The sequence below is a fragment of the Columba livia genome, chromosome 6, assembly GCF_036013475.1.
Source record: "Columba livia isolate bColLiv1 breed racing homer chromosome 6, bColLiv1.pat.W.v2, whole genome shotgun sequence".
NCBI lineage: Eukaryota > Metazoa > Chordata > Aves > Columbiformes > Columbidae > Columba > Columba livia.
Window position 1 is genome coordinate 16,346,998 of NC_088607.1, and position 13,424 is coordinate 16,360,421.

Here is a 13,424-nt window from a genome sequence, read left to right on the forward strand (position 1 = left end):
CCCATCATTTTAGCAGTCTTTTGGGGAAGAATTTTTTCAGACGAAGCTGAGTAGCAACTGTAGAGAAGGGATAAACTGCAATTATAGCTTTGTTTGAAAATGGTGTTTTTCCAGCATTTGCTACCAATTCAAGCTAGAGCATGTGTTTTGTGAACAGTCTACAGTGGTTTAGCACTTTTAGCACATTCTGCTGACTAATTATGTACACATCCAAAGTGCCAAATTAATAAAAAGCTAATAGCTAATACAGCACCTTCCAGTAATTACAGTTATGCAGAAAGGCATTTAGTCCATTTGTAATGAAGGAAAGTATTAAAAATAATAGGCCTATTTCCCTTTCATTTTGTGGCTGAAGTATATTACTGTCTGACTCTTTTGCATAAAAGTAGTGCATTTTAGAATAAGTACATTTAATATTTACCTATGTCTTTTTTTCCTCAATGTTTTCTCAAAATAGTAATTTTCTCAAGCATTAGCTTGTATTTGTTTATAAAACTTTGAGTTTTATAACAACACTGAAACTTTCATTTGTGGAATCTTTAGATGCTTTGAATTGTGAAAAGGTGAGTGTCACGAGGATGGAGCCAGGCTCTTCTTGGTGACACCCAATGGTAAGACAAGGGGTAAAGAGTTCAAACTGGAACACAAGAGGTTCCACTTAAATATGAGAGGAAACTTCTTCTCAGTGAGGGTGACAGACACTGGAACAGGCTGCCCAGGGGGGTTGTGGAGTCTCCTACTCTGGAGACATTCAAAACCCACCTGGATGCCTTCCTGCGTAACCTCATCTGGGTGTTCCTGCTCTGGCAGAGGGATTGGACTGGATGATCTTTTGGGGTCACTTCCAATCCCTGACATTCTGTGATTCTGTGGAAACTTCTTTATACGTGAAGCAATCTCAGTAAAAAAAAAAAAAAAGAAAAAACTGCAAAGCAAGGAAGGGTTAGCTATGCATGTCAAAACCAAAAACTGCCTTACACTATTCCTATAGCTTATCATTTAGTGAGAAATATATTACAGGAAGTATTAGTTCTATTATGGTCTGTCTTTTTCAGTTCTGCTGAAGACCTACATTTCTGAACTTAGTGAAATCTCAATGTTCATAATTGCAATATGCCATAATGCTTATGCAGTCACTGTTCAAAAGCTCTTTTGTCAGCTTTTTTCTGTCATGTTTGTGAGTATGAGTTCCTATAGAAGCTTAGTTCTTTAGCCCTGCAAAGCAGTAATACAACAGAGCCTCTGTCACACTTTGTAGGCTTGGAGCTTTTACTTCCTCTCCTGATCTTTAGATTTGCAGATTTTAAAACCAGTGCAGATCATTACTATTCTCTGATTTCACTTCCTATAGTGTTAAATGGTCATAAAATGGCATGCAGCAAGCCGAGTAACTTTTGATTGGAACTGACAGGAGGATTTTTAAATATATTTCAGTCATGATATAAAATTTTAACATGATGGCAGAAGCTATCCTCTCCCTTGGTAAGTGCTTCCAGTACTTAGCCTGAACGCTTTTAAAATATGTAGTATCTTCACCTTTGGAATTTTTATCTGTTTTTCTTTTTTTCACTTTTGAGCCTTGTTATATGTTTTTGTCTTGGAAACTGCTCCAGTATCAGAAGTTAGCTTGATTTGAAGCTACTTGTATGCTTGTGACCTTCAAATTTTTCTCTGAAACACATGAGGTTACTTAGCCTGTTACTGAAAGGAAGGTTTTCTGGACCATAAATCATACTTGTGACTTTTCTCAAACATCTTTTCTTCGTGTTGCCATTTTGATTTTTAAAGGGCATGTTATTTCCATGATGTCTTTCCCAGTGATGCATACAATTATGGTTTTACCTATGATTCTTGTTACACTTACTAACTTTGGGCTAAGAGTAGGTGTACTCTTTAAGACCAAAGGTGGAGATCCAGTTTCCTAGTGTGACTTCCTCCCTTTCCCTCTATCTTTTTTAAAGCTAATATTGTAGTGCAACTTTGCCAGTGTGGTCTATGTGGGTTTTTGTAACAAATTGCATTAATTCTTTAATTTTAAAGTATCTTTAGGAATTGTGACGAGGTTGTTTTGTTTTGGTTTTCTGTTTGCTTTTTTCCTTTTGGATTTCTCTTGAAATGAATGCTATTTATCAGCTATTATTATCCTCCAATGCAACAGTTCCTGTAATTCAAAAACTGTTCTCCTTAGCTAGATTTAAATCAGATGAAGTTTTTTCCAAAAACTAAGGAAAAAATCTTTACTGGGAAGAAAAACCCTCTTAATTCCTTAAGAAAATTCCTACCTGCCAATACAGTGCCAATCTTTGCTTGTTGCCCAGGAGAAGGAAAATTGTTTCATGCCCTTTCCTATTTGTTTATTTTCCTTATAACACACTCAAAAAACCTTAGCTTAATTGTGAGATTGTTTTCATTGAGAGCAGTAGTAAGCATTAGATATTTATACTTAGGAATTTGGTTTATTTTTTGCACTTACCATCTTGCTCTCCTTTGCTGAAAAGAGAAATTTTCTTCCTAAGACTAAACAATGTGGAAAGTAGAAGCAGCTGATTTGATGCATAAGCTTGGGGAACGCCCCACCTAGTGGACGATCACAAACTGATCTTCTCGTTGCTCCCGTTCAGACAGGAGACTTAAGGTTGTGTTGGAATATTAACCATAAATGTTGGAATATTAACCATGGAAGTTATTAATTACGAGGTATGGTAATGGAAATTGCCATGTTCAAAACTGGCTTTCCTGGATGTCAGGAAAAAGGAAGTATCTCAACAGAACACTTTTCTGTCCAGGGAAAATAATTTCAATACAAGAGTGGCCTTCCCTTGTACAGGAAGGGATACAGTGAACTCCTTTAAAACAGGACAGCAAAATGGAAGGTATTGAAACATATCGGCTTGCATCTCAAAGACACTTGTGCTTTTAAAGGCAGACTAGTGGATATGAGTTATACCCCACAGTGAATAGAAATTAACTGGAAAAAGTGGGATGAGGTAATATGTTGCTCTGCCCTTCCTATTTCTGTGTCCTATAATGTCCACATCCATCCTCATGTGGATAAAGAAAGTTTGTCAAAAGGGAATTTTTACCCCCTGAAAATAAAGTTTCTCATCTTTCTATCCTGCTCCTAGAATTGGTATTTGAGCTGTATATAGGGAGATTATATTAAAAAATGCTTTCTTATTCTTCTGTATTATAAGAAATACTTCATTTCTGGTATATTTCCTAATGAGAGAAGATGAGATAAACTCTTTGCTTAGTCTTATGCACTATGTATTTGGAAGAGACACTGCATTCTGAAAATTAAATCAGATGCTGAGGGATGACATGCATATCTCTGGAGAGGCTTAAACATCTAGGTGATGTACAAATGATAAAATAGCCTCAAAAGTGATGCCTGTAGACACATGTAAATTACCACTTTTGAAATGAACAAGGAGAAGGCAAGAACAAGAATTTCTTCCATCCATGTCTTAGTTCACTGAGTTTCCTAGAAGTATTCTGTTTGTTGAATGCCAAACAGGGAAACAAAAAATATGTCAAGTAAGCTGACAGTTTGAGGTAAACTATTTTTAATTCTTCTTTCATGGCTACATCCCATCTCTTGATGTGGGTTGTTAACCTTAGCATTTCTATAAATAGAACACTACACTGAATAAATAGAACTGCAAGATTTTCTGACAGAGTACAAATGTAATGTGTTGCTTAATTTTGCTTCATGATGTAAAAACACATAAGCAATATATTGTCTTTAAAGTATAATCAGTGAAGCTTGGTGTCAGTAATGTAGCAGATGTTAGAGTATAAAAGCAGTTTTTTTCCTAATAAAGCAATTCTTCTACCCATTTCAGGTGTTAGGAGTGGTATACAGGGGTTATTCTATTCAGAAGTACCTTCTAAATTCAAAAGTGTCCCCACACTACGTGACATTATTTCACCTGCTGTTCTGACATTGCTTGGTCTGCATAGTGTATGTCAATAACTTGTATGTTACGGGGTTTTTTTCCTTCAGTTCTTACAGGAGTGATTAATGTCTTTAATAAAGTCAATTTGTCACTTCTTGTAGATCATATAAAGTACATGGAATAGCTTACTAACATTGAATGTATTAAACTACCAAAGTACAATGTTACAATTATACAGAAGGTCCTTTAAATAGAGCTGTATTATGCTTTTAGGAGTTTGTTTCCTTGTTCTTTTTTATGTCCAGTTTTGTTATGCCATCTGTTGTGAAACACAAAATTATATAACTTACTGAAGCAGTATTTAATATCAAAATAAAGGGATAAGTTCTACACTCTACACATCCTTTTCACTGATGAAAATAACTGCAGGAAACAAAGAAAATCTTCCTAAATTCTTGGATGCTGTGGGAGGAATTTTGGTTAAACTCCTTCCATGGATTGGAATATACTAAAGTATAAATCTAGACTTTATTTTTTTTTTTAGGGCAGTTACTGGCCTTCAGTCATGGGCAGGCTTAGAAAGGTGTTAATTTATACCTAAAATTAACTTGTGCAGACTGTAAGACCACCATCCTCTAAATATTTATTAGTAGCAGTTGTACTTCCTTTGTGTGTAGCTTCACTAGTCCTGAGTGTAGATCATTTTCTGCAGCTGAAATAAGTATGGGTGGGGGTAGTTGTAACTTCAGGAAGTATGAAGAAATAACTGTCTTCCCATCACCTCTTAGTGGGTTATTTGCTCAGGCTTCATAGTTTCATATCCTTTTGCCAACATGGCCTGGTTTACCTTACCAAAAAAAAAAAAAAGACAAACATCATTGTGTGCATAGTGTAGTTCAGTTGGGCTCCTGTCACTAAGTGGGTTATAGTAGATTAAAGTTGTGAAGGGGGATGGGAGGGTGGGGGGCATGGGTGGGAGTAACCCTTCAGACTCTTGGAATAGATGAATGGCATTCATTCTTCTGCTAAATCAAAATAAAAATTGTAACAATTTCTGTCTGAGTTCCTCTGAGATTCTCAAAACAAAAGTGAAAGTCTTGAGTTACCTCTTCTGCTTAATGGTGAAGTTGTGTAATAGTGAAAAATCTGAGACTGAAATTACTGCTTTGCAATAAGTTTTGATCTTCCCTTTTTAGATCAGATGACATATAGTTTGTTTTTCTGACTTTTGTCCTGATGTTGATATGTCTCAAGGGTAAATCGAGGCTTTACATCCAGCAGTCAGCACTATTTTGTGCTTTCTTGGCTTGTGGGGCCATGGAGGAAGGGGGAGAAGTGGAACTGCCGGGCTACCTGCTCACATACACTGTGCTTCCTAATGCGGTTGTGTTGCACTCTGTTTCATGGGGGTTCCCTGCCGCACTGGAAAGTAAATATATATCCATACCTGTCAAACAAGTCACTTCCTCTTTGTGCGATTTAGAGACTATACTACACCTTAATGAGAAAACCGGGGGGGGTGCAGGGAGGAAATTACTTTTGATCTTAGAGTCAGTCTTCTTTCTAGGATGAAAGATCATAAAGCATACAGCAAATGCATTAGTACAACCAGGTTTAATGTAAAAATATGGTCATCCTTTTAATTATGTATTTGTAAGCCTGAGAGCACATTGTTCAGTACGCTTGAATTCCTGTCTGCACTGTGTCACCATTTAGATGTTTACACAAATTTGCATTTGTCTGGCTTATAAATTTCACTGAATTGTGTTCTCTGAATGGAACATAAAAACAAAACGCAGGCCATTATGGGTATACTACTATTACTACTAAAGCAGATCTGAAAAGGTCGGGATTTTTTTAAGAGGAAAACTTCTAAAATTAAGATGTTGCTGTGTTGTATGACAAATCTAATGCATTAGCACTAGATTTAAGAAAGTTGTTGGCTCACCTCCTTTTGTATTGGTGCTCATCACAAGGCTGTGGGCTTGCAGAGAAGCAAAGGTGACAAACATGGAGTATTTCTTTAAACTCTTCTGTAAGTGTCTTCAGAGACAAGAAATTTCATTCTATATTGTTTCTGCTCAGTTTCTTAATGCTTTATAACACTTATAAGATACTATTTTTGTGAAATTATTTTTTTCCTTAGTAAGAGGAATGCCATTTCAATCTCCCAGCATGCTTCTAATTTAAATATTACTTGCATGTACAGAGGGGCTGAGTTTTATATTTAGCTGTAACCAATGAAAAATTGTAATACTTATTATTGGTGAGGAATAAAAGGGGTTCTAGTTGGACCCCACATGGTTATTTCTTTTTGTTTGTAACAAGCATATCACCCAAAGCAGTTTTGTTCCTCCTGTTTAAATTATACCACCTTTCCAGTAAACTATTACTTACAAGTTAAAAATGAAAACTATTTAAGCTGCATCCCTTGTGATCTCAGAGCTTTTTTTTTGCAGGAGAGAGAGAAAACCGGTAGCATATTTAATGGCTTCTTTTAAACTTCATGCAGGCACACATCTATTCTTTAGGTGCAACATTGAAAGCAGCAATAGAATATATAGTAGAACCTGAGACAGAATCAGAATTTGGGAAAGATCTGCATACTCTACTGGAACAAATGCAAGAAGAGAATCCTGAAAATAGGCCAGATATTGAGGTAAAACAGCCCTACATATTTTTCTGTTTTAAAAAAATGACACAAATATTTCTGTGTGCTCATTAATAGAGAGATGATCTTTATATGTAATATGCTCAGATTTTGCAAGTAAGCTGAGGTTTCCCAAACTCAGCAGAAATTCTTCCTCTGTACTCTAATGGAGATAGAACCTGAAAAGCAGATGTACATGTTTCACAATTCTTTGATTTTTAAAAAGGTTGGGTGAATACACTTGTGGATCTACATTTTCTCTTAATTGTTTCTTCGCCTTTAATATTGAGATTAGAGAGAGTGTCAATTAGAAGTAAGAGCACAAATGTTATGCTGTGGAATTTGTATGATGTCTGAAATGATGTTTAGGTTGCATTTAAGAAAGAGATGGAGGGAGTCACGCACCAGGAAACTTCTGTTCCTTGGCATGTTCAAAGCAGTGTTGTGCAAAGCATTACTACTAACTAGTTTTTCTGTAAATATATAAATGCTATGTAGCATTTGATTAGATATTAATTGGTTTATTTTTTTTTCCCCAAGTGTATATTCTAAATTATATAGCACCTATAATCAGCACTTTTCAGAAAGAGTGCCACAACAGAAGAATGATTAGATTCCTTTCCCCAAAGCAAATAATAGTGGCTCCCTGGTCGAGGACTGCCCAGGCAGGAGACCGTTCCTGACATAGAGTCTGTTCGATCAGCTCCTGTATTTCTAGTCCTTTACTTTCAAGCATCATCAGGAAAGGGATTGTGTAACACCCCCTGTCATCTCCAGCTGGTCTGAAGTCCCAGACTGGTCTGACTGCTTAAATCAGACCAAAAATAGGGGTCAGTCAAGGCTGGTTTAGAGTAATATATGAAGGTCACTTTGTGACTATGTGTTCTCTTTTCCATTTCTTTTCCACTGAGCCCTTTCTTGGGTGGAAAGGAGTGAGGGCAGCTGAATGGAGGGAAAACCCATAGATTGTTCTGGGCTTTTCACTTAACTCCAGCACAGCTGGATATCTGCCTCACTTTTTCCTGTCCTTCTTGGATCTGTGAACCAACAGAGCCAATTTCTGCCTTCCATTCACAATAGCAGAAGAGCAGTTGAGCAGGTTAATGGGGTGTAAGAGCAGCTCCTTGGAGCTGTATGAGGTCTCATTGGTGTTTTATTTAGGAACAGTTACTGATGACACAGTGGGATGCATTTGAAAAGGCAGCTCTCTTCTACTTTCTGCCCATAATGACAGGTTTTTTTCAAATGTGAGAATGTCTGTAGTTAATTGTGTGTGAGACCAGTGCTAATGCCATCAAATGGTGCTCAGGCTACAGTTTAGAGATATGTAATAGTGTTTCTTCTTGTTATCTGATAATGACCGTTTTTTCTAATTGGGAATGAAGCTTTTTAGCTAATTGTATTCTGCAGTTTTTAAAAAATTTAGGATTTACTTTTAATGTAGTTTCAGTAATAAAAACATCCATCATCCTGCCTGTGTCACTCAGTTTAAGTGAATCAGTGGCTGTTCAAAAAATAATCTGCACTCTAGCTTTTTACATCTTGTTATACATAAAGGATAACATTAATATTATTAGTTTTTATCAGTTGTTCTTAGTGTTCTAACTGTAGGCTAAAACTTGAACTGTGTTAAATAATTTTGTGATAGCCCATGGTAAAAATGAGAAATTAATTCAACCACATAATAGAAACACACAGTATAATGAACAGTGCAAGAAAGACCTCAGATGTAGCATTGTATAAACTCAGATGTACTGTGTGAGTTAACATGATTCACTTTAGTTAAAATTCACAAATCTATTCATTATTAAACAAGTATTTAACGGTAATTTTCTCTAGAGCATTTTGTCATTATGTGAAGAAAAACTGAAGATTGCTTCATCGAGTAGTATTTGCCGAAGCCTATCTGCCGTTGGAAGAAGGGTTCTTTCAATTGAATCATTTGGTGCTTCTCAAGGTAACCTTAAAATGTATTTACTCTGGGACTATAGATTGACTGACAAATCTAATTATTTTTAAAATACTAAGTTTGTGTACTTTCCTGTTATGGGTTCCTTACTAGATATCAAAAAGTCGTTATTAAATATTTGTGAATTTGGGCTGGGGAACAGGGAACATACAACTTTTAATTAGCATAATTAATATATTTAGAGTATCTTTTATGATTAAAAGTCACTTGTCCAGAAATAATTTGTGTAACATACTGAAGATACGTAACAGCAGTGGCAGAAAAAGCAATATAAAGATGTACTAGGAAAGATTAGAAGGTTTAAATACACATTTAATGTAAGCATCTGTTTTTGCATCTAGATGTCTGTGATAACATGTGGAAGGGAAGAATGTGTCAGAGAAGTTTGGGATCTAAAATACATTCAAATGAGCAAAACAACATAGCAGGTGGTTCGTCTGCAGTGGAAGATGTGACAGCTGCCTGTCATAAGGACTCTTCTGTAGTTACTATGGTAACTGGCAGAGAAAGTGGTTTAAAGGAAATGCAAAATGATCTGGATAATAAGAAAACTCAACATTCTCAACTTGCAACTCAAGCTAAAAAGAGCAAAGAAGAGGACAAACGTGCAGTGTATACTGACAGTTTTGCTAGTCTTGCTCTGGATATAAAATCATGTGTTATTGACCTGGAAAGAGATGGCATTTTTAAGAAAGGTTCTTTGAGAAAAATTAAAACCTTCCCAAAGCTACCACTTGAACCTGGGGATACAAATAACTTTTTTACTTCTGTAACCAACAGTGGACCACTAGCTAGGAAAAATCACTTGCTAACACAAGAGTCACTACCTCTAGACAATAATAATGAGGTTGGTTTTTCAAAGGGAAATCTTAATTCATTTGCTGTTAGTAATCCACCAGAAATAGAACCAAAGAATCACCAGGTTAATGATCATCATTTAGAAGCTCAGTGTGTGTGCACACAGGTGTCTGGCATGAATCTAGAAGAACATATGTCACTTATTAATGGTAAAAAGATAGGTTTTGCTTCATCTGATCACAAAGAAGACTGTTCTGATGCTACCTCTGAAATGCCAAATACAGCTGGCATGCTAAAAGGCCTAAATCAATCAATTGCTGGGACGAAAATGCTAGACAATTACATGGCATTGGAAGACTCTTCTGAAACTTTTCAAGGGTCAAATGAAAATGCTTTACCACATTTTAACAAGATGGCTTCAGTGTTAACGACAAAACCCAGTGGGAACAGATATGGATCAAACCTAATTAGGTCTCCAGAATTAAGCAACGGTGGGATGAGCACAAACAATAATGAAGATAATCTTTGTGGTGGCAGAGGGTCAGAAATCAAAAGTAATGAGCAGGTAGTAAAAATAAAGTCTTCGTTATATAGTTGTTGTAGTCACTTATGTGGAGATGAAATGACTTAAATAGTGTGTGATTGCTTCCCTATTCACCCTCCTTAGCATCCTGGAAAATCTCATTTTGCTAGTCTGCACACTTTAAGAGTTAATATTGGAAACATTGCGATCCTTTTTTCCTCTTTAAAGGTGAAGTGCTATGATGATATTTATGCTATTGCAAAATTAACTGTCATTTTATTTTTTTTTACAAATGAACTATACTTGCTAGTGTGTTAGAGCAACATACTTAATAGTTGATTACATTTGTAAGGGAACATTACCAACATGTATGTAGATTTTTAACTCTCCATTACTGTCAATGCATAAAGTTCACTACGTTGCAGTCAGCCTCCCAGGTGCTTCTGAAAATTGCAGTTCCTGACTGTAAACCTGACCTCATAGAAATCAATGGCAATATCCCATCTGCTTCAGGAGGTGAAAAGTTTCCAACTTTTTTTTTTTTTAATCTACATGTGCATTTAAGTTTTTGAGAATTGTACATATGCTGTATCTGTTCTGTGTTCTTAAATTACCACCTCTGTGCTTGTTATGTATAGAATTCAAATATGTGCACAATATTATGGATATGTTGTCTCAAGCATTTCATCTTTATAAATAGCCAAATAAGAAGAGGGAAAACCGATAATTAGTATAGTAGAATTTGTTGACAGATAGCTGTAGTACAGTCTCTGCTCAAATTACATACTCTCAGGGTGGACAAGTTTGGTCTCTGACTAGATGGTTTTCTCTTTTGCCACACTTAAAGAGATGTGAACAGTCCATGTGATGGGAGAGCTACTGCCTAGAAATGCAGGATGGCTGATGCTTCTCCAGCCTTGCTGTGGCTTGATAAAAATGAGCAGCACAAACTTCACACATTTCATTTCCAGCAGTTATGCCTAGGTGAAGATGTCAGGTATTTTCCTTACTTTACTGGCAATTCAGCCTTGCTCTCCTTGCCTAATAGCCTGTCTTCCAGCCATTCCAAGCAGTGGCATCTGGTGTTGTTTTCAGTCTGCGTCCATCCCTCTTTTCACCTTGCCCAAACACCTCCACCTGAGTAGTAACCTAGGACTGTCAAGCGTGTAAAGAGCCTTTGGTTCATCATAGTGAAAGAAAATCAAGGCAGCACTGAAGATTGTTCTAACTGCTTTTTTTCACTTACCTGTTTCTTCTCCCCTCAGAAGCATGTGCATTTATTAAATTCATAGTGCAGGAGAATAGTAAATACGGACAAGTACCACATGGCATGGTTTTGCTCTCTGAGGGAGTTATTCATTGTATGCATATTGAGTCCTTTATTTAATTTTTAAATCCTGCAGGTGCATTCTTTAGACTCTGGGAAAAGATCCATTTATTGTAGACACATCCTTTTCTTTTTTTTCCCCTCCCCTTCCTTCTCTGGACTATGCAACCTTAAATATTCGGAAGAGAGTACAAAGTAATAATTGAATTTATAATAATTGCAAAGTCTCCTGCTCTTGCTATGTTATTTGTTACTCTGGATTTACATGAACCTGCTTCATTTCATAGATATGTCTGTATTCCTAACAAGGATCATAGTAATTTCAGTCACTTGACTTCTTGTGAGAAAGCTTCGTAGTATACAGAAATCTGTGTCTTAGTATTCAAGCAACAGAAACAACTGGGCATATCAGACCACTATAAAACCACTGCAGCTGGGTTTGTTTTGTTTGGGGTTTGGTTTTTGTTTGTTTGTTTTTGTGGGAGGGAGTCATCTCTTTTTGGTGTTTTTGGGGTTTTTTTTACATTCCAAGAAATGAAGTCGCTTACCTTGAGATGGAAGAAGGCTTACTTAAGCTTCTGTGTTAACTAGAGAGGTGTGGTGAATAAGCTGCCAACACTTAAGAACATAAATTTAGTGTATTGATAGGGGCTCTTCATTAGGAGGAAAACATCTGTTAAAATAAGACCTATATTCTGTCCTTACTGGATTACCAGGGCAACAGTTTGAGTCCGGATACGTGAAGAAAATAATTTTCCTCAGAATTATAGTTTTCCAAAATTATTGCACAATTTAAAAGCTGTAATGAATACCTTGTTTGAATACCTGTTTTGTTTTCAGGTTATTCTTCTGAAATACTCTTTTTCTTCAAATATTTCATCATCAATTTAAAAAAAAAATGTTCTTTCAACTTGAACTCAATTTTGTTCTTCCAATTAAGTAGGCTCTTAGTAGAAGTGAGGTTATCCTGCTTCCACTTAATTCACAGGACAACCACAGTGAATAAGAAAAAGTAACTGATATTTCAGTTACCCTAACAAGAAGTGCCATAATACGTATGATCTGAAATGAAGACAGCAGGATGGTGGTTGTCTATGAAACCAAAGTTTTATAGCTGTGTTTTCAGTAGAAGAAAGGTTTGATAGATTCATGCTCTATATTATTTTTTTTTTAATAGTCAGTTCCAGCAAATATTCAGGTTCTGCCACCTGAAAATCTAATGCTCTTTAGAACTTGTTAAAATCTTAAGTTAATCTTAACAAACAAACAATAAACCCCTGACTTATTTGATTATTTAACTGCTGTAGGGAGAAAAAAAGCATTTGAATATATCAATATCTGTGAGCAGTACCTTGGTTTCTGAAATGGCTGTTCCCTGAACTGCTGAGCTTCCAGCCAGATCATCGGTGCTTGTTTTCTGAGGAAGGATCAGTCATTTTCAGTAGTCATTGAGCTGTATGGCAGACTCTATTATAAGTCTTCTTAGAGAAGGAGGTGGGGGAAAAGAAGGTAATGTTTTCAGCTTCTTTTTCTGCTTCTGGAAAACAGATTTTATTCCTCAGGCTTCCGAAACAGCGTTCTCTGCTTCTGTGTTAACCTCCTCACAATTGCAAAAATAAAGCCACACTGTGCTGTGCTATCATTTACGTGAAAAAGTTACAGCTGGTGTCTCTGGACACTTTCAAGTTCCCTTTCATTTCTCTATGCCAGAATTTTACCAAATACTTTTTTTTTCTTTTATTTGAGAAGCTAAAACTTGAGTCTGAGAGCTTGTTCATTTACTGCAAAGGCACAAAAAGTGTGAAGCCTCAACTAATGTGATTTCTGACTTCTGGACTAAATGGAAAAAATACCTCAGACTTACAGTGCTGCTTTTTCCCTACTTTTCTGTAACAAATAAGCATGATTGCAGCAAACAGAGCTTTTAGAATAGTATCTCTGGCATCTCTTTAAATACTTCTTGTTTTTCAGAGGAAGTGCAATACCAGTCCCATCCGGTTGAAGATCAACCTTGTCTGCTCTGGAGAACAGGCAGTTTATCTTACCTGTCAATAATGCTTCTCCAGTGGACAATATTTTTCTAATACCCCGACACTGCTCTTTAATGTTGTGTGCTTTACTGCTAGTAAGCATTACTAAAAATACTTGCTTGCTTTTGTCTGGCTACTGCAATGTATCTTGTGAGGGTTTTCCTAGTAATTTTTATAGTTTTGCATGCCATAAATAAATATTTTTCACTTCAAGTTTGAGTGGGGATC

The 13,424-nt window shown here is 36.3% G+C and overlaps 1 protein-coding gene across 5 annotated transcripts in view; it reads left to right on the top strand.

Annotated features, from left to right (window-relative positions):
* Positions 1 to 13,424, top strand: part of LOC102094856 (kinase non-catalytic C-lobe domain-containing protein 1) — a 63,329-nt gene that overhangs the window by 16,215 nt on the left and 33,690 nt on the right. For 3 of the 5 annotated variants that reach the window (XR_010473470.1, XR_002419399.2, XM_005506975.4), the window contains exons 4-6: positions 6,412 to 6,558; positions 8,389 to 8,506; positions 8,860 to 9,881. Coding sequence is in view for 2 of the 5 variants with exons in the window: in XM_005506975.4 (XP_005507032.2) it covers positions 6,412 to 6,558; positions 8,389 to 8,506; positions 8,860 to 9,881 (1,287 nt within the window). In the remaining 3 variants the exon portion in view is untranslated. Of the gene's footprint in view, positions 1 to 395; positions 1,483 to 6,411; positions 6,559 to 8,388; positions 8,507 to 8,859; positions 9,882 to 13,424 lie in introns of those variants that run through there. The other 2 variants (XM_065067267.1, XR_010473471.1) reach the window with 2 other exon arrangements.